The sequence below is a fragment of the Gopherus flavomarginatus genome, chromosome 2 (assembly GCF_025201925.1).
Source record: "Gopherus flavomarginatus isolate rGopFla2 chromosome 2, rGopFla2.mat.asm, whole genome shotgun sequence".
Classification (NCBI taxonomy): Eukaryota; Metazoa; Chordata; order Testudines; family Testudinidae; genus Gopherus; species Gopherus flavomarginatus.
Genome location: NC_066618.1, coordinates 152,622,665 through 152,645,610, shown reverse-complemented (window position 1 = coordinate 152,645,610; position 22,946 = coordinate 152,622,665). Strand labels below are relative to the sequence as shown.

At 49.2% G+C, this 22,946-nt stretch overlaps 1 protein-coding gene across 1 annotated transcript; it reads right to left on the bottom strand.

Annotated features, from left to right (window-relative positions):
• Nucleotides 1-723: 723 nt before the first annotated feature.
• ASTL (astacin like metalloendopeptidase) lies at nt 724-21,868 on the bottom strand. The gene is made up of 9 exons (XM_050939744.1): nt 21,859-21,868; nt 19,720-19,781; nt 15,650-15,740; nt 14,967-15,084; nt 13,665-13,846; nt 12,247-12,328; nt 10,930-11,075; nt 1,115-1,242; nt 724-846 (listed from the first exon to the last, which is right to left on the bottom strand). The coding sequence occupies exons 1-9, from the start codon at nt 21,866-21,868 to the stop codon at nt 724-726; spliced, it is 942 nt and encodes a 313-aa protein (XP_050795701.1).
• Nucleotides 21,869-22,946: the final 1,078 nt, after the last annotated feature.

Sequence of the window (22,946 nt, the reverse complement as noted above, 5' to 3'; positions counted from 1 at the left end):
TGACTAGCTCCAGTTGGAGTGTAGACAAGGCCAGGGCTATTGGATTTTGTCAGAGTATCGGTGTGCGCCAGCAGCTTTGAACAATGGCAGAGGGATGTAAGCTAAGCCAAAACTCCCACTCCCTGCAGGCAATCTCACTGATCTGAGCAGAGACAAGCCTGCCTCTGACAGGTCCCACCCCAACATGACTGGCCTAAAGCTAGGTTAGCTGCCTATGCTCTCCAAGACAGCTCTAGATCTGGGTAAGAGGCCAGTTCTTGTCTCCTCAGTTCCCTCAACGTTCAGTTTGAGTAGAACTGAGGTACTCGGCAGGAGTGTGTTGATTTTCACCCACCCCTTTGAAAACTGAACATTTTGGAAGATTTCCCCCCCATTGTACTGTGTTTGAAAAGCCCCCTTTGTGAAAAGGGTGAAGTGGAAAAAGCTGAAACAGGTCTAACTGCTCTTATGCCAGCAATGAGTCCACCCCCACAGCTGAGTGGCTCATCTCCTCAGTGAAGTGCCTAAGTTTCACCTCTCCACTCTAAGAGTCCAGCGGTCTTTCCTCCCAGGGCCACCCACCCAGTGGTCGGAAACTCAAGCTTCAGTCAGCACATAGACCTCTCCAGGGTGCTGTCACATGGGACATCAGCCTAAGTTGACCAAGGTTTGATCAGTTCAGCCCCATGAAAGATTCTGGACCATTTTGCATTTTAAAAAGGTTTATTTTGTTGGTTGCTCATTTCACTTGTTGTATAAAGCAATCAGCTCATCACAGCCTCCCTGACATTCTGCCACACAGACAGACAGGTCATCAATGCCAACATCACTCCCTGCGTCTGGGCCAATGACGCCTTCCACCATCACCTGCAGGAGGAGAGATATGTCAGTGGATCATGGCTGTTGGCACTCATGCAGCCCAACTCAAAGCAGGAAGTGTTGCTGTTTATGGCACATACCTAGTTCCCACAGCCTTCTCAGCTAGGGATCTGTAGGTAGCAGCAGAGTGGGCACAACTTTCACCTTGAAGCTACCAGGCATCTTCCTAAAGAGCCTCCTGACCACCACCGTATGGCTTCCTCCCTCCCCACCCAGAGATAGCGGAGACTTAAGACCAACCCAGAGGGGCTCTCACCTGCAGCTTCTGTGACACTGATGTCTCCATGCCGACCTGATGCCAGTCTCTGCCCTGCTTCCCCTTGGCAGACCAGATTCTGTGCCACTCAGGGGCATCTGCCAACTTGATATAGATGTTTATTGTGCCTGGTGAGAGAATTCAAGCAAGCAACTAGTGTCAGCAGGCTATGAACTCTGATAAAGGCCAGTAACAAACCAAATGTGGTCCCTGTCCCCTCCCTAAAGCCCCCTGCAGATGAGTTATGGGCTAATCATAGGAATAGTCACTTCCAGCATGTTGTAGCTCAGGTATAAAACTGCAAGTGTTTAGCTAGTATAGTGGCCACCACTAGACATACCATGCACTTACACCAAAAAGGCATTGTGTGCATGGGACACATGATCACCTAGACTAGGGGTTCTCAAATGTCATTGCAATGCGACCCCCATCTGACAACTGAGACCAAGGAAGGGGCCAAAGCTTCAGCCCCAGGTTGGGGCCTATAACCTCAGTCCCACCACCCAAAAGGTGGAAGCCCTTGGCCTCTCCCCCAGGCAGCGGGGCTCAGGCTTCAGCCCTGGACCCCAGCAAGTCTAATGCCAGTGCTGGCAACCCCATTAAAAAGGCAGTTGTGACCCACTCTGGGGTCCTGACAGTTTGAAAGCCACTGATCTAGACACAGGCTTAGGCCTCTGGGGGAGCTTTTCCAAAGGCCTAATATGGGAAGCATCTGTTACAGCTCCAGACAAAGCCGTGCTGTGCTGTGCTGTGCTGAGAATTCAGGGGCCAGTCCTGCCCCACTTCCTTTCCCCAGCTGGGAGCCCTCAGCCAGGATGTGGTAGAGCAGGTGCTTATTAAGACCAAGTTTGCTGTGAATATTGATTAGTCAGTTTTACATTCTCTCAAGCCTTGTCAGAGGCACAAGGCCAGGCTTACCCATGACAGAGCCCAGGGGGCTGTACCAGAAGTGGATGCATCTAATCCTATGCAGGATGGGGCTGATTAGAGAAGTCTTATGTCCTGTGGTTTGTCTGGAAGAAGGGGACTTCAGGGAGATGTAACCACCTGGTGGAAGACAAGTTGAATCAAAATGTAGTAATCCTCCCTGATTCTCTTGACAGGGGAGGGGCAATTTCTTCCTGCCATGATAGCAAGCAGACAGGCCAGGTGTCAGTGCATGTATATGAGATTGAACGAGGCACGTAGAAGAGCTGGTAATTCAGCCATGTATGGGGTTAAGGGTTTTGTAACCCAGAAGTGAGAATTTGCATCCTCCAAAAGGCTTTAGGGTTAGGCTTTCAGGAGCCTAGTTCCTGGCTTGTGGTGGGCTGAGTATATGGATACTGTAGAAGTCCCATTCCATTTGGAGAGATGGACACCCATAGAGGGCATCTGTCCATGTTAGCACTGCTTGCTCCCCAGAGATACTAAATCTTAGCTATTAAGTGAACTGCAAAGGAAGTTAGGGGATGGTTCATGCCTTGCATTGTTTTAGGATGCATCAAAGCCTCAGAACTTAGATGTGGAATACCAACTCTACTCATCACTGGTTTTGCCTAGGGTGACCGTACAGCAAGTGTGAAAGATTGGGATGGAGAGGGTAATAGATGCCTGTGTAAGAAAAAACCTCCAAAATTCAGGACTGTCCCAATTTTTATAGGGACATCTGGTCACCCTAGTTTTGCCAGGGGCCCTCTGAGAAGAAAAAAGTCTCAGAAGTTAGACTCCACACCCTGCTTTCTGAGTGGCCTTAAGACTTCTGTTCTCCAAATGGAGTCAGAGGATAGTTGGGTTACTTGACTTTAACAAAACCCTAGAGTCCCTTCTATTCCCATTGCTCAGCTTCCACTCTTGCAAAAACCACCAAACCACACAAAAACACCACCACCCCCCGCTAGGACTTGAGGTCAGAGAGAATAGGACCGAGTTGTACCAGCTACTTTGGTCCTCCCAGGCCTATAACCAAGTGCAAGGCTGGGCACTTCCAGCCCTCTTGGAAGAGGGCGAGTTTTCCCTGTGATTAATCAGCCAAGCAGTGCTGGTTAGAGGGCAGCATGCTCAGTCTGGCATGGCTCCTTTCCTCCTGCGAAGCAGACTGCCCGTCACCAGAAGGGAAAGCTGCCATGGCAGCTGGACACTAGTTTGTCCCAATGGAGACTCCCCTGGTCTTTGGCTCCATGGACTTGGCTGATAAGGTTGTGGTACCTGACCTGCTCGCCACAAGGGCTGCTTAAGCAGGTCACTCCTGGATCCCATGGCACAGTTACTCCCACCCCACTGCTCAGAGACCTTCGAAGAGATAGAATAACTTACCCCTGGAGGGAGAATGGGTTTCTTCAGAGAGGTTGCCACCAATTGCTGATCTAGCAGAAGGTCTCTCCCCAGCAAGTATCCAGTCAAAGTCATCAGTATCACTCTGCTGCCAGTTACACAAGTCCTTTTCAAAGTCACAGACCTGCCAGGCAGGCTGCACTGTAGCCCTTTGAGCTGGTAGGATGTAATGGGTACGTTTACCAGAGCTAGACTGCCTCTTGGGAAGAGGAGCTGCAATAGGCTTGTCCATGGCAGGAGGTGCTGTTGCCAGCACTGCTTCAGCAGAAAACAGGAATGGAGTCAGGCTAGTTGTCTTTTTCCTGTCCGAGAAGAGATGCTCTTTAGGTCTGAAGAGCCCATGCTTATGGTCAGGAGCAGCAGCACTGGTCTCAAGCCATGGAACACTCTTGATCTCTTTGGCAGCCGGGTATAATCTGGTGATTGGGGACACTTGAAACTCTGGCAACAGGATGTGTTTCTTTTGGAATGCTTCTAGAACCTTTGCCCTTAGTTTTTCTAGAGAGTTTGAGAGCAGGGGACTCTGCATTTGTGTGTCTCCATGGGAGAGAGTAATCACTTTGAGATCTGGATTGCTGTCATGGGGTGGGGCTGGGCTTTCCCCTAGATCTGGCAAGGACCTCTTGCCAACAAGGTGTAGGAGCTCTGGGTCTACTGCAAACAGGGCACCAGGGTGCTTTTGAAAAGCCCGTTTCAAATGAGTCACTTTTATGCCATGTGACTCTTTAGTGCCTGGGGTTGACATCACTCCCACTGCAGAGAGGGTGGTAGTTCTCTCTCTGTGAGCCTGTGCTTGTGGAGTTGACTGTTCACCATTGGCCAGTGTGGTGGTGTTGATAGCCCATTTGTCAGATAGACTCGAGTACTGTTCTAGGGCAGAGATATTTCCCAGATCCCAGTGACTCACTGCTGTTACATGCTCTCTGCTGATGGAGGTGTATTTCCCTCCATTGCCCCCTGCCAGTGGGCTTGGGGTTTGGGTCTCAAGGGAAGATCCAATATGTGTAGGTTCCACCTCTCCAGATGGAATTCTTCCTACAGGAGATGGAGTGCCAGACTCTATTTGAGTCTTCACAGGCTCTGTGGAAGCCAGTGCAGTTTGGTAGTAGGAAGGCCACAGGGAGGGACTGGTATGAGTTGTGTCACTTCCTGCAGAAGACATGCTTCCAGTAGGAGAATGGGTATAGGCTTGTTCTCCATTTTTCTTTTTATAGCCACTTGTAGCTGTGTACCCCCTCCTCTCACTTGGGCTGCTAGGGGTCTCAGCAGCCTTCACTGTAGTGGAATAAGACTGTCTTGTGACTTCAGTTCCTGCAGATGGAGTCCTTGCTGTTGGAATTGGTTCCCTGGTCTCTGTACTGTTGCTGGGAACTTTATTCACAGCTTCTGTTGCCTCAGCCCCTGGAAAGCTTGTTCTCTCTGCAGGTGTAGGAGAGCCAAGCTGTGCTAGTGAAACTTCTGTAATTCCCAGCTCAGTTTGGCTGGTGGTTTGACCTGCTAAAGCTTCTGTGCCAAGTGCTATCTTGGTAGAAGATAGCAAGTAAGTCTCATTTTCGGCAGACATTGTTGTTCCTATAGAGAGGAGAGAGGGTTTTCCTCTGCCTTTCTTTCTGTGGAAGACACTGACCTCTAGTCTTGATGTTGGGGTCTCAGACTGTGTGGATACAGACTTTGTAAAAAGCCCTTGTAGTTCTAAGCCTTCCGTTTTTGCAGGTTGCATCCCTTCTGTGGATGTTGGTGTTTGGCCATATTCTTCCTGGTGGAGGATCATTGCAGGTGTTTTTTGGCTGCTTAGAGTTCCAATTCGCAATTCAATTGGGCTGAAAGTGTGATGTGGTGAAGCCTGCTGCAGTGAGGTTCCCTCTGCAAGATCAAACCAGTGTGTCTCAGCTTCTAGGGAAGGCACCCCACCCATTGAGGATAGACTGGTATATTCTCCACCTGTTTGGGCTGTGTTAGTTGTGGGTTTGCCTGTCCCCTGTTCAGGGTGACTGGTGGGCCAGTTCTCAGGAAGCATCTGCTCATTTACTTGTGTAGACTGCACTTGCTCAGTTTCAGTGCTTAGGGTATTTGAAATCAGAGGATGGGTAGTAGTCACACCACCTTCCTCTCTGTAACTACTAGTTTCTTCCTTTGCCAGCTCTCTTAGACCAACAGTCTTATTTTCAGGAGCCTCCGGAAGCAGCATGCCCCTGGTGGAATGCACAGCTTCAGTAGCAGTGTCTGCAATGGGTGTTCTCTCTTCAGTGTTCAAGAAGTTTTGGGTTCTGGTCTGCATGGAAGTGGTTTCTGTAGCCCCTCTCCTAGGTGGGCTGATTGATTGTGTTTCCTGAACAAGGGTTTCCTTGGTAGGATGCCTTCTATGTTCTGACTCCCTTGTTACAGGCCATGTGCCAGCAGGCGTGGCGGTGTAGGGGTGTCCTCCCTTTCTTGGTCCATGGCCGCTTGTGGCTTCTTGTACATACATATCAGTGGATATGCTCAGAACATGTGAGGTATCATGGAGACTAGCACCAATGTTTGTAGTATTTGCAGTCCCAGTGCTTGGATGTGTTACTGGGACCTTGGGTGTCTCTAGAGAGGGCATTACAGACACCCTACCCTGCTTGTTAGGGCTTTTCTGGACTTCTTGCAGCACCAGCACAGCTTGAGTAGTGGTTTTGGTCAGAGCCTCCAGGAATTGGCCATATGCCACTTCAGTCACTGGCAAGTTAATTTCTTTTGTCGTCAAGCAAGCTCTCTTTTGTCTGAATGGGATTTTCATCCTTGCCATCTTGGTGGGGCTGATGGTTTGGGTCTCAAGGTGCCCTGTGGTGGATGTTACTTTTGAAGGTTTCAAGTTGCTCTCAGTTGCTGCTGCTGGCATTCTAGTGGGAGTCAGCCTAGAAATTCCTCCTCTGCCCCCTTTTCTGGAGCTACTTGGGGCTTTTGTACCCACCACCTCAGTCACATTAGCGGGTTGAGTCCAAAGTGCCTCTGGAAAGGTATACACTCCTATTGTTTCAGTGTCCACAGGTACCATTCCCTCTGTTGTAGGGGCAGCAGGCTGCCCTCTACCTTCTGTTCCTTGCATATGTGTTTCTATCTCCATCCCTTGATCCTCTATTGCTTTTGTAACCAGCACCATTGTACAAGATGGTTCAGTTACTGCAGGTGCTCTCTCCCTGGCAGGAGAGAGAGCAGGCCTGAACTCATGACCTGTCTTTCTATAGCTCTCAGCCTCCTGTACTCCCATTTCAACTGGATGGCTTGTCCTGCTCCCCCAGGGCTCTAGAGGATGGGGGATGTGACTAGTAGTTCTTGCTGAGGGAGCTCTCTCTAGAGGGAAGAGACTTGGTGCAGCCTCCTCTCCATGGAGGCTTGTGGCATGTGTTTCTCTGTAGCTCATGAGCTTGTTTGACTCAGGGGAGACAGGAGTCAGTTGTGCAGGGGGTAGAGAAGTCTCCTCCATAGCAGGATGAGCCCCTGTGGCCTGCTCTGTTCTTGGGGAAAGCATAGCAGGAACATTGGGGCCTGTCTGTGCTTGGAGCAGCTGCCAGGTCTCCATGAGGAGTGGAGCTTCTTCTGTGGTTGTCACTGATTCAGTAGACTTCATTCCCAGAAATGGTTGGGTTTGTTTCAAGGGGAACAGGCCTTTCCTGAGCCTACTTCCCTGAAGGAGCATGACTTTACTCTTTAGAGTCCCTAGAAGTGGAGCCATCTCTCTTCTTCCCACAGAAGGGAGTGTAGGGCTGGGTCTTCTTCCTTCCCTCCTAGGCTCATCTTTGAATTCTTGGGCTCCCATCCTGGTTCTGCTGCTGGATACTGACAATTTCTGCTGGTTTCCAGCATTAGTGCTCACCACTTCTGCAGTATGATAGTCTGGGCTGATTGTTGGGTTGCCAGGTTCCTCAGAGACCATTACATATGTGGGTTCAGTTGCAGCCTGTGAAAGTCTCTCTAGGGAATGAGCGGTGTGACTGGCCCATCTGCTTCTCTTTCTATGGGTGCTTATTGCTTCCTGAACACCCATTTCAGCTGAGTTGGTTGTGGAAGTCTCTGGAGAGAATGTTACTTCTGGGGCTTCACTCAGTGGAGGGGAGGCTCTCTCTGCAGGAGAACCATGTTCTTTAGCTTCCATGCCAGTGCCAGTAGTTTCCATAAGCCCAGACTCAGCTGTGGCCTCCAAAGAGGCTATTTTGGTCAAATGCTCTGCATTCAATGGGCTTGTCTTTGGGAACTGAGTCATCATTTGCTTTCTGTACTCTACTTGGGCTATGGGTTCCCAGGTGAGAATGGAGTGAGTGGTTGATATCTCAGTCGTGCCCAGCAGTGGAGTCTTCACAGCTTCCAATGGGTTGGCCATAGGAAAGCTTGTTCCTTCTATGTGGAAGGAGTGAGGCAGTTGAGATAATGACATGTTTGTAGTTTGTAGCTTAGTTGCATGGCTCTCAGAAATTTCCATGGCAGAAGGGTTCATGTAGGTTTCGTTTTCAGCAGGCAGTGTTGATCCCATGAGGAGAGGGAAGGTTTTTCCTTTCGCTTCCTCTGATCTCTGTTTAGGTGTCTCAGAACCTTGAGTGGATAGAGTTTTTGTAGAATGGCACAGCTCACATGCAGAAATGGAAGCTGTAGGGATCCCTTCCAGGGGTGTCAGGCTTTCCCCATAATGCACAGCTGCATGCATTTGTTGCTTACTTGAAGTTTTGAGACTTAGTTCAATTGAGTTGAACATCTGTGGCAAAGTCTGCAGCGGCAAGGGTCCCTCTGTAGGATATGCTGCTTTGGTGGGCTCGGTTTGTAAGAAAGGCATCTCACCCACTAAGGTTAGACTGGTATTTTTTACCTCAGTTTGGGCTTGGTTAGTTGTGGGTTCAGTATGGACAGGGGTCAGTTTCTCAGGAACTGTCAGCTCAAGCATTTCTATAGATGGCACTGGTGCAGTCCTTGGCCTTGACTGTGGAGGGGTAAATGAGACTAGTTCAGCTCCCATTCTGGAAGGGACTCTGTGTTCCTTTATCTCCATCTCAGGTAAGCTGGCAGACTGGATAATCTGAGGAGAATATATTTTCTCTGTAGCACTGCTCATTGGAAAGAGTGTTGCCTCCCTTGTTGCGGAAGAGCTAAATTGGTCTTTAGCTTCAGTCCAAGCAGGAGAGACTCCTGTAATTACCATCTCACTTGCTCCACTGGCTTGAGCCACTGGAGTTTCCAGGCTTGACACTTCCCTCGTAGGATGTTCCATGAATTTAAGTTCAGTTGCTGGGGAGGATGTTAACACAGAAGCAGGTGTATAAGTTAGTCCTCTCCTTCTGTTTGTAGGAGTGTGACTGGCTTCTTGTACCCCCATCTCAGGTGATCTTTTTGTGGACAAGGTAGCTTCGTTTCTAGCGGCTTCTGCCGGCCCTGCATCGGGTGGGTTTGTTATTGGGTTTTCAGAAGCCCCCAGAGAGGGTGTTGTGTATGTGGGTCCAATTGCTATGGGTGACATTCCTCCAACAGGAAATAATGTATTAGTGTGCACCCTCTCTTTATTTCTGTAGTTGGTTTTAGTTGCTGGCATACCAATCTCAGCTGGTTCAGAGGCTTGGGAGCCCCAGTCCACTGGAAGGGTCTCTGCTTCTGTAGCACACTCAGCATCTTTCACTTTGGTCACTGGAAAGCGAGTCCCCTCTGTTAGGCTAGGAGAGCGATGCTGGTAGCTGGCTTTGATTTTTGTGGCTTCTACAAATCCCAGCTCAGCTTGGGTCTCCATGGAAGTGGTAGCTTTTGTCAGAGGCACTCTATAGGAGGTTTCCATTTCTGATAAAGACAAGGCTATACCTTTTTTATGCCTAGTTGTAGCCCCATGCACTCTTATTTGCACTGGGTAAATTGTGTGGTTCTGAACCAGCTCAAAGGAAGTAGTTAATGATGTAGGTTGTGTCATTTCTGTGGGCTCAGTCTCTGTAATGCCACTGGTAGGAATGGCAATGGTGCTTTGCTCATGACTCCCTGGGCTGTATGCCTGGCTGCTTGCAGACTGGTTTCCCTGCTTAGTTGGGCTGCTGGTCCAGTTCTGTACAGGGTGTAGCAGAGAAGTCTGCTGTGTAGCATAACTCACAGTGCGAGTCTCCATTTCTACAGAGGGAGTCTCCCAAGTTGGGGCAGACTTGGTCCTGGTGAGTGCCATGGTGGCACTCAGTCTGGCTAAGTTTGTGGTCCATTTCTCAGTGCTGGTTGGATGTGGGGTTTCTGTGGCATGTACTTGCTCAGGGGGTGTTGGTCCCAGAGATAGATGTGCTGTATAGGTCCCTAAACTCTCCGAGGGGCTGGTGATCTCTGCTGTGGCCAACCCAATTTGACTCTCCAGAGACTGTGTTTGGTCTGAAGACAAGGTCAGCACTCCAACTTCAGTTGCTGGAGAGGGCCCCTTCTGTACCAGATAGGTAGAGTGATAGGCCAGCTCTATTCCTTGGATGCTTGTAGTCTCTGCTGTTCCCACATCACTTGGCCTAGTGCCCCCTGTCTCCACAGGGGCTACTCTTGCAGGAGATACCAGTTCTGGGAATGCAAGCCCTGCAAGAGCATCTGTAGGAATTTTAGTACCTAGTCCCTCTGCTGCCTTCCTATGGTGACTTGTCTCTTCTGAGAGCCAAGCAGGAGGGGCCATTACTGTAGTAAAGTCAGGCTTTTTAATGGATGCAGTTCCCAGGACTGAAGCTCCCCTTGTAGGAATCAGAGGTTTCCCCTCAGTGCCTATAGTCTCTATGTCCATGTGAAGTGGAGGGGGCTTCCCAGTAGCCTCCAGATAAGTTATGCCATGGGTAGACATCCTTGTAGGTTCAAATGTCTCTGACTCCATTATGGGATGTTCAGCCAGTGGGACATTTAGGCTTTCACCATCCATTGCAGTTCTGCCCGTGATCTCCTCTGTCCATGCTGTAGGTGCACTTGTCATTTGTCTAGAAGGCCTCCTTGCAGATTGGACTGTTTCAGGGGGTTTGGTTCCTGGAGAGGAGGCTCCTGCAGTGGGAGAGGGGGTGGATACTTTGATTTCCCCTTCTGTTGGGCAAGGTTCCAGCTCATTAGAGAGGAAGTCCATTATATTCTCTTGGGTAGTACTTTCAGTTGGGCTTTCTGGAAAGAAGTTGTTTAGCAGAGATCCACTCATGTACCTACATTGTCTCAACTGTCATGTTATGCCACATGCCAAGGATGGCTGCAGTACACTAATGCCAAGTGCATGTTACTACTTCTATAAGATGGGCTCATGTAGCATCTGTTCTGTAGCTAATTACCCACCCTAATCCAGAGTGCATCCATACCCCTATTCTGATGTGGGCCCTGATCCTGCGCCACCCCTTCCCCTTCAGGCCCTACCACCTCCCCAAACCTAGCTGTTCCCACAGGAGAACCCACTCTCCAGGCCCTCGCAAAAGGTTTGTGTCAAAGTGCTTTGAAGCACTTCTGCCCCCACAATGCACTATGGCCCTCCCCTAGGAGAGCCCTTTAGGCACAGAAGGCACCCAGCTCCTCCCTACCTGATTCTGTCAAAGTTGGAGAGCATTTGTATAGTTTGTTGACTCTGGCAATGTCCGAACTGCTCAGATTCCACCTCTGTCCAAGAGCAACATAAGGATTGGAGAGTGGTATGATGGTGGGCAAGCCGGTCATACTAAAGGCATACCTAGAATTAAGAAGTGAGGAATAATTTGTCAGGAGGCCAAGTAGTTCATGAAGAAGCAGTGATCTTCCAAGCAGTGTATTCTACATTGAGTGTAGTGGTGAAAGGTAGCTTCAGAATACCAGGAAAGGTAACTTGAGAGGCTGTTAGAAGCTTCCCTATTCTGTCTGGTGGACAGAAGCATCTGTCCAGACTCGTTCTCCTTCTATTCTCAGACTCAAAGGTCAGAAGGGACCATTATGATCTAGTCTGACCTCCTGCACAATGCAGGCCACAGAATCTCATCCACCTACTCCTGTAACAGACCCCTAACCTATGTCCGAGTTATTGAAGACCTCAACTTGTGGTTTAAAGACCTTAGGCTGCAGAGAATCCTCCAGCAAGTGACCCATGCTGCAGAGGAAGGCAAAAAACCTCCAGGGCCTCTCCCAATCTGCCCTGGAGGAAATTTCCTTTCCGACCCCAAATATGGTCATCAGGGTCATGAAGTACCTTGAAGTAAGTACTCTTCCTGGCTCTGATCAAGAGGTGGCTCCCTCCCAAGCACCACCCATTCATGACACTAATGTGACATGCCACTCACAGCTGAGAGAACATGACTTATATGCTTTGATAGCAGTGAAATAGTCAGGGGCGGCTCCAGGCCCCAGCACAAAGCTCGTGCTTGGGGTGGCATGTTGCAGGGGGAGCTCTGCCAGTGGCCAGGAGGGTGGCAGGCAGGCCGCCTTTGGTGGCATGCCTGCGGAGGGCCTGCTGGTTCTGCGGCTCTGGTGGAGCTGCAAGACCAATGGACCCATCCACAGGCATGCCTGCGGGAGGTCCACTAGAGCCACGGGACCTGTGACCGGCAGAGCTCCCTCTGCGACATGCTGCTGTGCTTGGGGCAGCGAAATGTCTAGAGCCGCCCCTGGAAATAGTTAACACTGCTATAGTCATTGGGAACCTGAGTTAACCATCTCAGATGAATGGGGCAGTTTGCCCCTCAACTAGTTTGGGCTCTCTACAGACTCAGGCAGGCACCACTGTATTGGTTTACACTCCTTCCACATTTAAAAGTGTTTTCTGCTTGCATCCTTAAGAGCAAACTGAAAGCTGAAGTTATGGAGAACAAGCTGGCAGCCTCAGGAGCACTGCCACTGGCCTGACTCCACCCGAGTGCTTGCATGGTGCTTACCTGCCATAGTGCATGACTGAGGAATAGTCATAGTCCACCAACATGTTGCTGTTCCAGGATTTCATGAAGTTAATTTCAAAGCCTGTAAGGCAAGAGGAGTGTAACAGATCTACTCCCACAGCCTATTACCCTAGCCTTATTGAGAATGGACTAGGACTTGTACAAGTGCTGCTGCTGTACAGAGGTATCAAACAGATGAGGCATTAACCCTTAACTTTCACCTGTAAAGGGTTAAGCAGCTCAGTAAACCTGGCTGACACCTGACCAGAGGACCAATCGGGGGACAAGATACTTTCAAACTTGGTGGAGGGAAGTCTGTTTGTGCTCTGTTTTGGTGGTTGTTCGCTCTTGGAACTGAAAGGGATGGGACCTCAATCCAGACTCTCCAAATCTTTCTGAATCAGTCTCTCATGTTTCAAACTTGAAACTAATTAGCGAGGCAAGGTGTGTTAGTCTTACGTTTGTTTTCTCAACTTGTAAAGGTTTATTTTTGCTGGAAGGATTTTACCTCTGTTTGCTGTAGCTTTGAACCTAAGGCTAGTGGGGACCTCTCTGGTCTATAGGAATTTGATTACCCTGTAAAGCATTTTCCATCCTGATTTTACAGAGAGATTTTACCTTTTCTTTCTTTAATTAAAAGCTCTTTAAGAACCTGATTAATTTCTCCTTGTTTTAAGATCCAAGAGGTTGGATCTGTGTTCACCAGGGAATTGGTGAAATCCCTCAAGGCAACCCGGGGGGGAAATTTTGGGGGAATAGAGAGTGCCCCAGACACTGGAATTCTGGGTGGTGGCAGTATACCAGAGCTAAGCTAGTAATTAGGCTTAGAAGTGCCCATGCAGGTCCCCACATTTGTACCCTAAAGTTCAGAGTGGGGAAAGAAACCTTGACAAGAGGATACTGCAAGGCAAAACTGATGCCCTTCCAATTGCAGCTCTTCTGGTCCCTCAAGACACACGAGACTAGTGAGATGCAGTTAAATTGGCAGACACAAATTTTTTTTACTCTGATTGGGGCAGTCTAACATACCAGGAGGGACTATGCTTATTCTAAGTGGCTTTGGTTCTTAATGAAAGGCTCTGAAGTCCAGCGTCTCCTATTCATGTGTTTCCAGGTTTGGGGATTTGTTCTGTACATGTACTACCACCCAAATGAAACTGGAGTTTAATTCTACATGCAATATCACCATCCTACACTGGAGATCCCTAGTGTCCAGCAGTGGGAGTGTGGGCTGTTAGTAGTGAGGTTTAGAGGAGACTCCTTTAGCTTTCCCCCAAAGGAATGCATTTGGTCAGCAATGGAGGTACAGAATGGAAACAAGCTACTTCCAACTTCTGCAATATTTTTCTCCAAATCACTAGTTGCTTTCAGGAGAGCTCATCTGGAATGGAGACACTCAGGCAGAGGGGAGGACTTACCAGTCAAGATTTCATTCCAGGAGATTCTAATGTACTTGTCCCGGTCAGCTCTGGAGTGCTCATGCCAGAAACCCAGCACATGCATGAGTTCGTGCAGAGTCACCCCTTTCCCCTTTTTGAGGCAAGCAGGTGCTAGGGAGACCACCTGCATCCCACCAGTGCGTCCAACGCTGGAGAAGCACCTAGTGTGAACAAGAGACAGATGTTCAGGGAGGGGTGGGGGCACCCTGCCAAGCAGAGCAGCCCCTGAAACATGACTAAGGCAGGAAAGCTGGAGGCTGCGGAACTTGCCCATCCGTGCAGCTTTCACAATCAGGAATTGCCCCAATTTGGTTATACCAGTGTAAATCCCACCAAGGGCAGAATCTGGACTTCAGACAGGTCCAGTTTGAGAGTTAGTAGCATCTCTACAAGCCAGAAGGGGCAGTGCCAAGCTAGAGACTGTCCTGGCATTGGAGAATTTGCCCCATATGACAGCTTTGCTATTCAGCTCAGTAGGAGTTCTGCTGACCCAGTGCAGGGAACAGAGCCACCTCCACCCCATCCATGGTACCTGCTGGAGTTGACAGCCTTGCTCTGTCACATGGCTGGCAAGCTCTTTGCCCAAGAGCTTGGGGGCTAGGAGGAGGGGGCATTACATGAGCAGAAAGACTGCTGAGGGCTCCTGTGCTGGGAAGAAGAGATCTGACTTGAGTTCCTAGGACTGCAGGGATCACCCCTGACACTGGAAGATCCACCTATGGAGGGACTGTGGTACTGCTCAGGCACCTGTCACTTCAGCTGTGCTTTCAGTGCCAAGCCCCCCAGTTCAGTCCCTGCTGAATTTGGATACTTCCAGCATGTTGAATGGGCTGCTCTCACCTAGGAGAAGAGGGATGTTACACTGGCTAGGAGCATCATTTCCCACTCCAGTGTCTTGTCAAGAGGCTACAACTTCTACTACAGCTCAAGTAGGAGGAACCCATGTTTTGGTGCTAAAGGGCCCAGGTGAAGTTCTTGCTGCTGGCTAGCAGGGGGTTGTAGGACAGCACCAGTGAGTTTCTGCTAGCTCTCTCTTCAGCAGAGAGTTCTGTGCTGCTCCCCAGCTTCTTAGGAGGAGTTGGGACTTGCTTCAGGAATTTTACTGGAGGGGAATCAGACTTTCAGATGAGGGGTTGATTGATACCAGCCAAAGAGGAGTTTGCTTAGGCAGCATGGGACAACCATAAGGTAAAGCCTGGATGCATGAGCAGGAAGCAAGCGAGAGGTTTTACTGCACTACCTCGGAGGCAGTTAAGTTACCTGCTCAGGCTCAATACTAACCCAGACATTGGCATGATGGAGATGAAATCTCTCTGATACGAGTAGGGAACAAACTTGATGCATGTGAACCTTGCGAAGTCTGCAAATGCTTCCTTGATGATCTTCACACTAGGCTTGTCTGGGGAGAACAGAGGTGCTTCAGTGTCACGTCACCTAGAGGACTCACTTGCATCACGGCAGCCCATCTGAGCCATGGAGCTCTAGCCTTACCAGTTTTCCTTCTAGTAACTGTAGCTACTCCAGTCAGGTGATGGGCAGCGGAATGCCATGTAAACAGACAAGTGGCTCAACACCAGGTGGCCATTTCCAGCATCCAGCTGGAACACTCAGGGTTCCTGGAGGGACAGGAGCACTCTGGAACTGGTAACAAGCCAGCTCCAAACTGGTGTAGGAAGTCTGATAAGTTAGTGATTAGTCCCTAGTGAAACCCCTCCCAGAGAGGGCCAGGCAGCACCAAGTGTGTGTTCCTACAGCTGCATGGGAGAGAAACTCCAGCCAGATAGGCAAGGTGGTTACTTTGTTCTCGGCTGTCAGCATTGTAGTGCCAAAGGCCAACTGCTACTTGTTATAGGCACCTTTCTGCACCCCAGGGATTTTCCTGGGGGTCTCTAGCTAGAGCTGGTCACCTCAGACCTGGAACGTGCCCTCCAGGAGAGGGCTTCTGAGCACTAGACACCACCTACCATATTTGTAGGAGATGATGTAGGGAATTTGGACAGTTCCTCTTCTCTTTGGCCATTTTGGGCTTGCAGATGAAAACACTCTGAAAGGGCTCTGGAGCAGGAGAAAGAGAAACAAGCTGGTTTGGTGGGCAGGTGTTCCTAGGATTGGACTCTCCAACCAGTAGTCCTACCAAGACTAGAGGAACCTGCCAAGTTTGAGTGTGCCCATACTATGTTCCTCCCTGAACACCCATTACCAGCCAGTCAAGATTAGTCACTGGCTGCCACTTAATACAATTTAACTGTACTAGCTGCTGCAAGCTGCACATGCTGTACTGGGAACAGAGGGAAGGACATGGAGTGAACCACAAGGAGAAGCAATCTCATATCCTCTGCAGTGAGAGCCCCTCTAATGCTGCTGTGCTTGCATTGTGAAGTGGTTATTGTATGTGCACACGCTCCCCCATAAAGCCATGACAATGCAGCTCACGTGGCTGACACCTGAACCAGGTGCTGCTTTCATCAGGTCCTTGGAGCTGAATACTGCTTCAGCCAGAATCTCACAGGAGATGTTCTAGCAAGCCCTCTGCTCAGCTTGAGAAGTATTGGCAAGCCCTAAAGTCAGAAATGCAGGGTTGGAAGGGACCTCAATAGGTCATCCCAGTCCAGTCCCCTGCACTCACATGTTATTAGACCACCTGTGACAGGTGTTAGCTTAACCTGTTCTTAAAAATCTCCAATGACAGATTCCACAATCTCCCTAGGTAAACACTGGAACAAACCAACTACCCTGACAGTTAGGTTAGACATTAGGGACAAACTTCCTAAGTCTCCCTTGCTACAATTTAAGCCCCTTGTCCCATCCTCAGTGTTAAGGAGAACACTATCAGCCTACCTCTTTATAAGAGCCTTTTACATACTTGAAGGCCTATCTCCCTCAGTCTTCTCTAGAAGAAATAAACCCATGTGTTCTAGATCGTTATTCATTTCTGCCCCTCTTCTGGGGACTCTCTCCAATTTGTCCACATCTTTGCTGGAGTGTAGTGACCAGAATACTGCAGCTGAAGCCTTATCAGTAAGACCATATCAAATTCATGGCCATGAACAACATGTCATGGACTGTGAAGTCTGGTCTTCCCCCATGGAGTGCTTTTAACCTACGCTATTCAGATTTCATGGGAGAGACTAGCATTTGTCAAATTGTGGTTCTGACTCAAAGGGGAGTTGTGGGGGGGTCACAAGGTTTTTTTGGTGGGGGATCACAGTATTGCCACCCTTACTTTTGCACTGACTTCAGAGCTGGGCAGCTGGAGTGTGGCAGCTACTGGCCAGGCACCCAGCTCTGAAGGCAGTGTCTGACCAACAGCAGCACAGAAGTAAGGGCAGCAATACCACACTGTCCCACCCTTTCTTCTGCACTGCTGCTGGCAGCAGCTCGGCCTTCAGAGCTGGGCTTCCAGCCAGCAGCACACTGCTCTCCAGCTGCCCAGCTCTAAAGGCAGCACTGCCACTAGCAGCAGCGCAGAAGTAAGAGTAGCAGTACTGTAACTCTCCCACCCCCCCCCCCCCTCCACACCCATCTTGTGACCACTCCACAGCTCCTTTTTTGGTCAGGATCCCTACAGTTACAACACTGAAATTTCAGATTTAAATAGCAGAAATCATGACATTTACCATTTTAAAATCCTATGACTGAAATTGACCAAAATGAACCACGAATTTGGTAGGGTCCTACTCAGTGCTGTGGAAAGTGGAAAGCTACTTATGTCTTGCTTACAGCAATCCTGCCAATACATCCCAGAATGATGTAATATTGCTGCAAAAAGCAACACAAACATTGATGACTCATTAAGTTTGAGATCCACTAACTCCCAGAGCCTTTTCTGCTGTAGTACTTCCTAGGCAGGCATTTCCCATTTTGTATTTGGGGTAACTCATTCCTTCTTTATACTGTTTCATCCTATTTCTTTCAGGCTGTTTTGCAAAATCATTCTGAATTCTAATCCTGTCCTCCAAAGTGCTTGCAACCCCCCTCAGCGTGGTATCCACCACAAGTTAAGTATACTCTCCACGGCATCATTTATTAAAATGTTGATTAGAATTAAAGCCAGGACAGATCTCTTCAGAATTCCACTCTATATGCCCTTCCAGCTGGTCTCTGAACCATTGGAGTACCCTTGTCCAACCAGTGCCTAATGGTAGGTTTGTCTAGGCTAAGTTGCTTTGGTTTACAGGAAGGCCATGTGAGACCATGTCAAAAGCCTTACTAAAGTCAAGATATATCACATTACTGCTTCATCCCTAGTCACAAGGCTTCTTATCCTGTCAAGGACACCTACAATCCTTCTTTGATGGATTTGTTCTTGACAGATCCACGCTGACTTATCACTTAGCCAGTTTGCAAGCACTTAGAGGAAAATTTGCTCCATTATCTTTCTGCATACCAAAGTTAAGCTGACTGGTCTGCAATCCCCTGGATTGTCATTCTTCTTTTGTAGATGGGCACAATGTTTGCCCCCTTTTAAAATCCTCTGGGAATCTCTCCATTCTCCTTGCATGGTGTCAAGTATCAGAGGGGTAGCCGTGTTAGTCTGGATCTGTAAAAGCAGCAAAGAATCCTGTGGCACCTTATAGACTAACAGACGTTTTAGTCTATAAGGTGCCACAATTCTTTGCTGCTTTTCCATTCTCCTTGAGTTCTCAGATAAGCGTTAATGACTCAAATCTCTTCAGCTAATTCTTTAAGTATTCTAGGATGCAAGACAACCAGCTTGTTTTGGGGCTTGTCCAGGAGCACAGATGCAGCTGTGCCACCTTATTGAAGATGCTACTACACTGACAGGAGAGCTGCTCCCAGAGACATCTGTCTCCAGGTGGGATTTCACACCCCTGAATGCCATAGTTATACTAACAGAGGTCTGTAATGTAGACCTGGTCTAATTCTTAACTTGTCCCCCATGTTAGACTCAGATCCTACCCCATTTACACTGATGTTTGGAAGGATAGTTCAGTGGTTTGAGTATAGAGCTATGAACCCAGGGTTGCAAGTTCAATCCTTGATGGCCAAAAAAAATAGTTGGGATTGATCTTTGAGCAGGGGATTGGACTAGATACCTCCTGAGGTCCCTCCCAACCCTGATATTCTATGTTCACCGTGTTAGTAATCCAATTACTGCTAATTTTTTGGGTGAAACAAACATTTAACACTTTGGCCAATGCAGCATTTTTGGTATTGTCCTCCTTGAGGCATCTCTCTACCACCTGGTCCTTGGTCTTCATCTTGCTTCTAACGTATTTGTAAAATGTTCTTGTTACTCTTATGCCCCGTGTTTAATCTTGTTTGTTGCTTTGGTCTTCTTAATTTCATCCCTACATGCTTGTGTTTTTTATATTCCTCCTTCATAATTTGATATAATTTCATGTCAATTCATCTTCTACCAGGACCACTGCAGGGCTCAGAGGATCTCCATCTCCCCCCCCGAACCTCACAAACAGAAAAATGAACGATCACCCCCCTGCACAGCAGACACATCCACCTCTCCAGGAGTCACTCTCTCCACACTTAGTAACACCAGCATCAGTATTGCTTCTCTTACATGCTCTGAGCAGTGAAGATAGTGAATGCTGATATCTAAGTCACACCGCAATAGCTGATTTAGTGCTCATTAAACAAGTGGGGCTGTTCAGGCCCTCTGCAAGCCATAGGTAAGGGGGTGAAACATCTCTGCATCAGCGGAACTAGTTTCTCGTTGAGTTTTTTCTCTTTGCCACCACCACAGCTAGTGAGGTTTTAAAAGGAAAGTCAAGACACTAAGCTAGTTGAGAGGGCTGTCTGTGCCCCTGCTGACTACTCCTCTGTGCTTCCCTTCTCCCGGAGGCAGGGCATGCATCTTGCTTGACTGCTGCAGCAGCAAATGCATGGACCTACAGTTGGGAACACCAGTAGGGATCCCAGTCCTTGACCCAGTTCTGCCAGCAGCACCCTGCTCAGGGTTAGAGATCTGCCAACAGATATGGCCTCAATGACCCTGCCTTGTTAGCCACCCCTCCTCCAAATGGATTCACCCCTCACCCCCTGGAGGGTCACTCACCACCTTGACGATGTCTCCCTCCAGCAAGAAGCTGCTCGCTGGTGCTTCTGGAGGAATGAGCTCTGGAAGTAGAGAATCCTCATCATTTGAATCACCCCATGCCTCAGGGGGAAGGTACCTCACCTGCTTACATCACCAGGTGAGCAGCCAGCCCAGAGTCAGAATATTCCCTGCATCCTGATGAGAGGAAGCTCCACCCAGCCAGTTTGTTAGGAGTTGCATGGACCTGCTTCTTGGCAGCCAAACAGCTATTTGCAGCTGTCCACTGCCCATGCTTCATTACTGTCACTTACTTTCCCCTCTTCCCCGACCCAACACTCTTGCCCTTGCCCCTACAGGGGAGATTGGGTCTGATGTTCTTTTGGCCACTGTTCTCATGGCTTGTGTTGTCACAGCATCCCATTGCCCACTCCCAAGTCTGGAGGGGAGTGGGACAAGTGTGGAAAGCATAGCAGCTCTTGCTGGTGCTCGACCTCAGAAGGTTTGTGCACCAACTGAGGCACTTAAACTCAGCCTGAGATGGGCTGGGCAGGGTGGTTCTCAGGATTCCCAGACTTGGGGGCACCATACCACACCAAGACACTGGAGACTTGCTGGGATAAGCCACCCTCAGCAGAGCCCCAGCTGAGGCAGGGAGCCTGCCCAAGTGTACAGGGCATACACTGGCTGGTGTGAAGCTGGCATTCCTGGTCAGACATATATGGACACCCCAGCAGAACAGGTCCCAGCAAGTGAGAGCTTCCAGCATATGGATTTCAGAGGGATCTGCAGACACAAATGCCTCAAAGCACAAGGGGATTTCCCACCTTGGTTAATGTTGAGGATCTCATCACTTGCAGGTGGATTCCCAGCCAAACCAATAGCATGTTGCTGAGGATTTCTGAGCTGGAGGGAGTTGCCAAGGCCTCCTATAGGGAGAGCTAGAAGGAGGGAGATTAAATAAGTGATTGGAGATTTCACTCCCACCCCACCCTTGGGGTAGGTCAGGGACAGCCATCAAGATGGTTTCACATCCATTCCACCCCAAGCAGCATCTAACCCACTCACCACCACTCCAGTTTCAGGAGTGACTTGGGATCATGGGTGCCTGATCTGAGGGGGCAGCTATTCAGAGTGCTGATCACCCACTCCGAGTCAGGCCTGGTTCAGAGCACTAGGCAGTCTCAGATTGGGTCCTTTGAGACGGGGGTACTACCAAGGGAAATCCTTGAGAATTGTGGGGCATTTTGCACCAAAGAGAGTCAAAACTCCTTCCTCCTTATGTTCAGTCACTTCCTAAAGCCCCTGTAGGATCTGCCATTGCCCCAAGCACTAGTCATTTCCAGCATCATTAGGGAGATGGAGGCACAGCAAGGTCAAGCAGCATGACCAAGGTCATCAGCAAGAGGCAAGTTGGCAGCTAGTCAAGAGACAGATGTTTAGGCCCAGATCCACAAGGCTACTTGGGCATCTCAATGCCCAGCCTTAGGTGCTTCAGTCCCAAGTTCAGTACTGCTACAATCCCCAAAACTCCTGCCAAACCCTATAAGGGCCTCAGCTCCCATGTTTCTGCCTCAGGGCAAATCATGCACAGCTGCCTCCTGTCCCTCTAGGCGTATGGGCACCTAAACCTTAGAGCAATTCACAAGCCAGGGGAAGACAGGCATCACATGCAGGGCATGCTCAGAGGCGGCTTACTGGATCCAGCCCCATTCAAGTTCTAGCCAATGGAGGAGGAAAATGGAGGCCCTTGTTCAAATCCTACGTGATCAGTGGGTGAACCCCCCCTTTCAGGGAGGCTAGCCCAGCCCCCCCGCCCCTTCCACCTGAAGCCCAGCCCCACCAAGCACCCCCAGAGCCAGGCTCAGCTGCCTCCCCACCCCCAGGCCAAGTTGCTGCTTAGGGTGCCTACTTAGGAGACCCCAGGCCCAGTCTCCTGCTCCAGTCTCTCTCTCATTTCCCAGAAGGAAACCGATTCAACAGGAGAGACTGAGGGACATTCCACAGCTTAGTGGGGAGGGTGCTCTCCTGTCCCACCATCAAAGGGGGAACTGAACCTGGGTCTCCCACTTGCCAAGAAAAGGCTCTAGCTCCTGGGCTAAGAGTTAGGGTAGATAGGGGCACACCACACCTCTCATGCTACGTGTGGACCAAGCCCACCTGACTCCATGTTCACGGCTCATGCAGAACCATGCACCACTGTAATCAGCATCTCATTGGCTAGCTTAGGCAGCACCCTACCTAGTGGGCTGGCCTTCGTGGAGCACCTTCTTAGCCACCTCTCCCTAGAGATCGCCCAGAGAGCTTGGGCACTTCTCTTGGCTTTGTGGATTGTGTTGTTCTTTGATTTCCTGAGTGGTCTTTAACCCACTGGCCTAATAGGGAGCTGTGTCTTTGAGAGCTCTGTGGGGGAGGGGGCGATAGGAAGGAGTTGGGGCCAGTTCATTATTGCTAGGCAGAGACACAATGAACTCACCACATTCAGAAGTTTCCAGAATTGGGGATGGTAGTTTTGGGTACACCAGTAGGTTCACTGTTGCTGGGGTCAGCTGCCATGAGGGTGAGCAGTCAGGCAGCTACTTTGCCAACAGCCATGTGCCCAGCATAGGTTGGGAGAAGCTGAGCCCAGCAGCAGGACACAGGCTGTCCTGAACTCTGAAGCACTTTGCAGCAGGCTAATGATATTGTTAGCTCTTCCCCAAGGGAAGCCCTAGCAGTGTTTGTTACAGAAAGTTTTCCCTCCCCATTTCCCCTCATTTTAATTGTATACCGGGAAGGACTGATTTTAGCCAAACTGTTTTAGTTAAATAGTCTCAACAAGTACAATTCACCAGCCTGCCTCTTATTTAAATGAGAGGGTGGAGAAAGGGTCATTTATTTTGCTATTAAATATTGCATGCAAGTTTTAATTTAAAGTCTACATGATTAACTAGGTGGCTGGTTAATCAGTTAGCAGCTGACTAGCTCAATGAGTGACTTCAGAGGAGGAGTCTGCATGACTTCCAGCTGAGAATTTCTACAAGCAAATGGAAGGAAGATGTTGCTTTTGACTCAGCAGAATCTATACATTTAGTGATCAAAGACTAACAGACTCAGGTGAACTCAACCTAAGCTTTTGGTAGTATAGTTTTTTACTGAATTAAAAAATAAATTCAGTCTAAACATCAGTTAAAGTATGTTGCTTATAAAATAGCCATGTTATTTGTTTATCCTATTTTGTAAATTTGGTACTTAATTGGGGGGGAAGC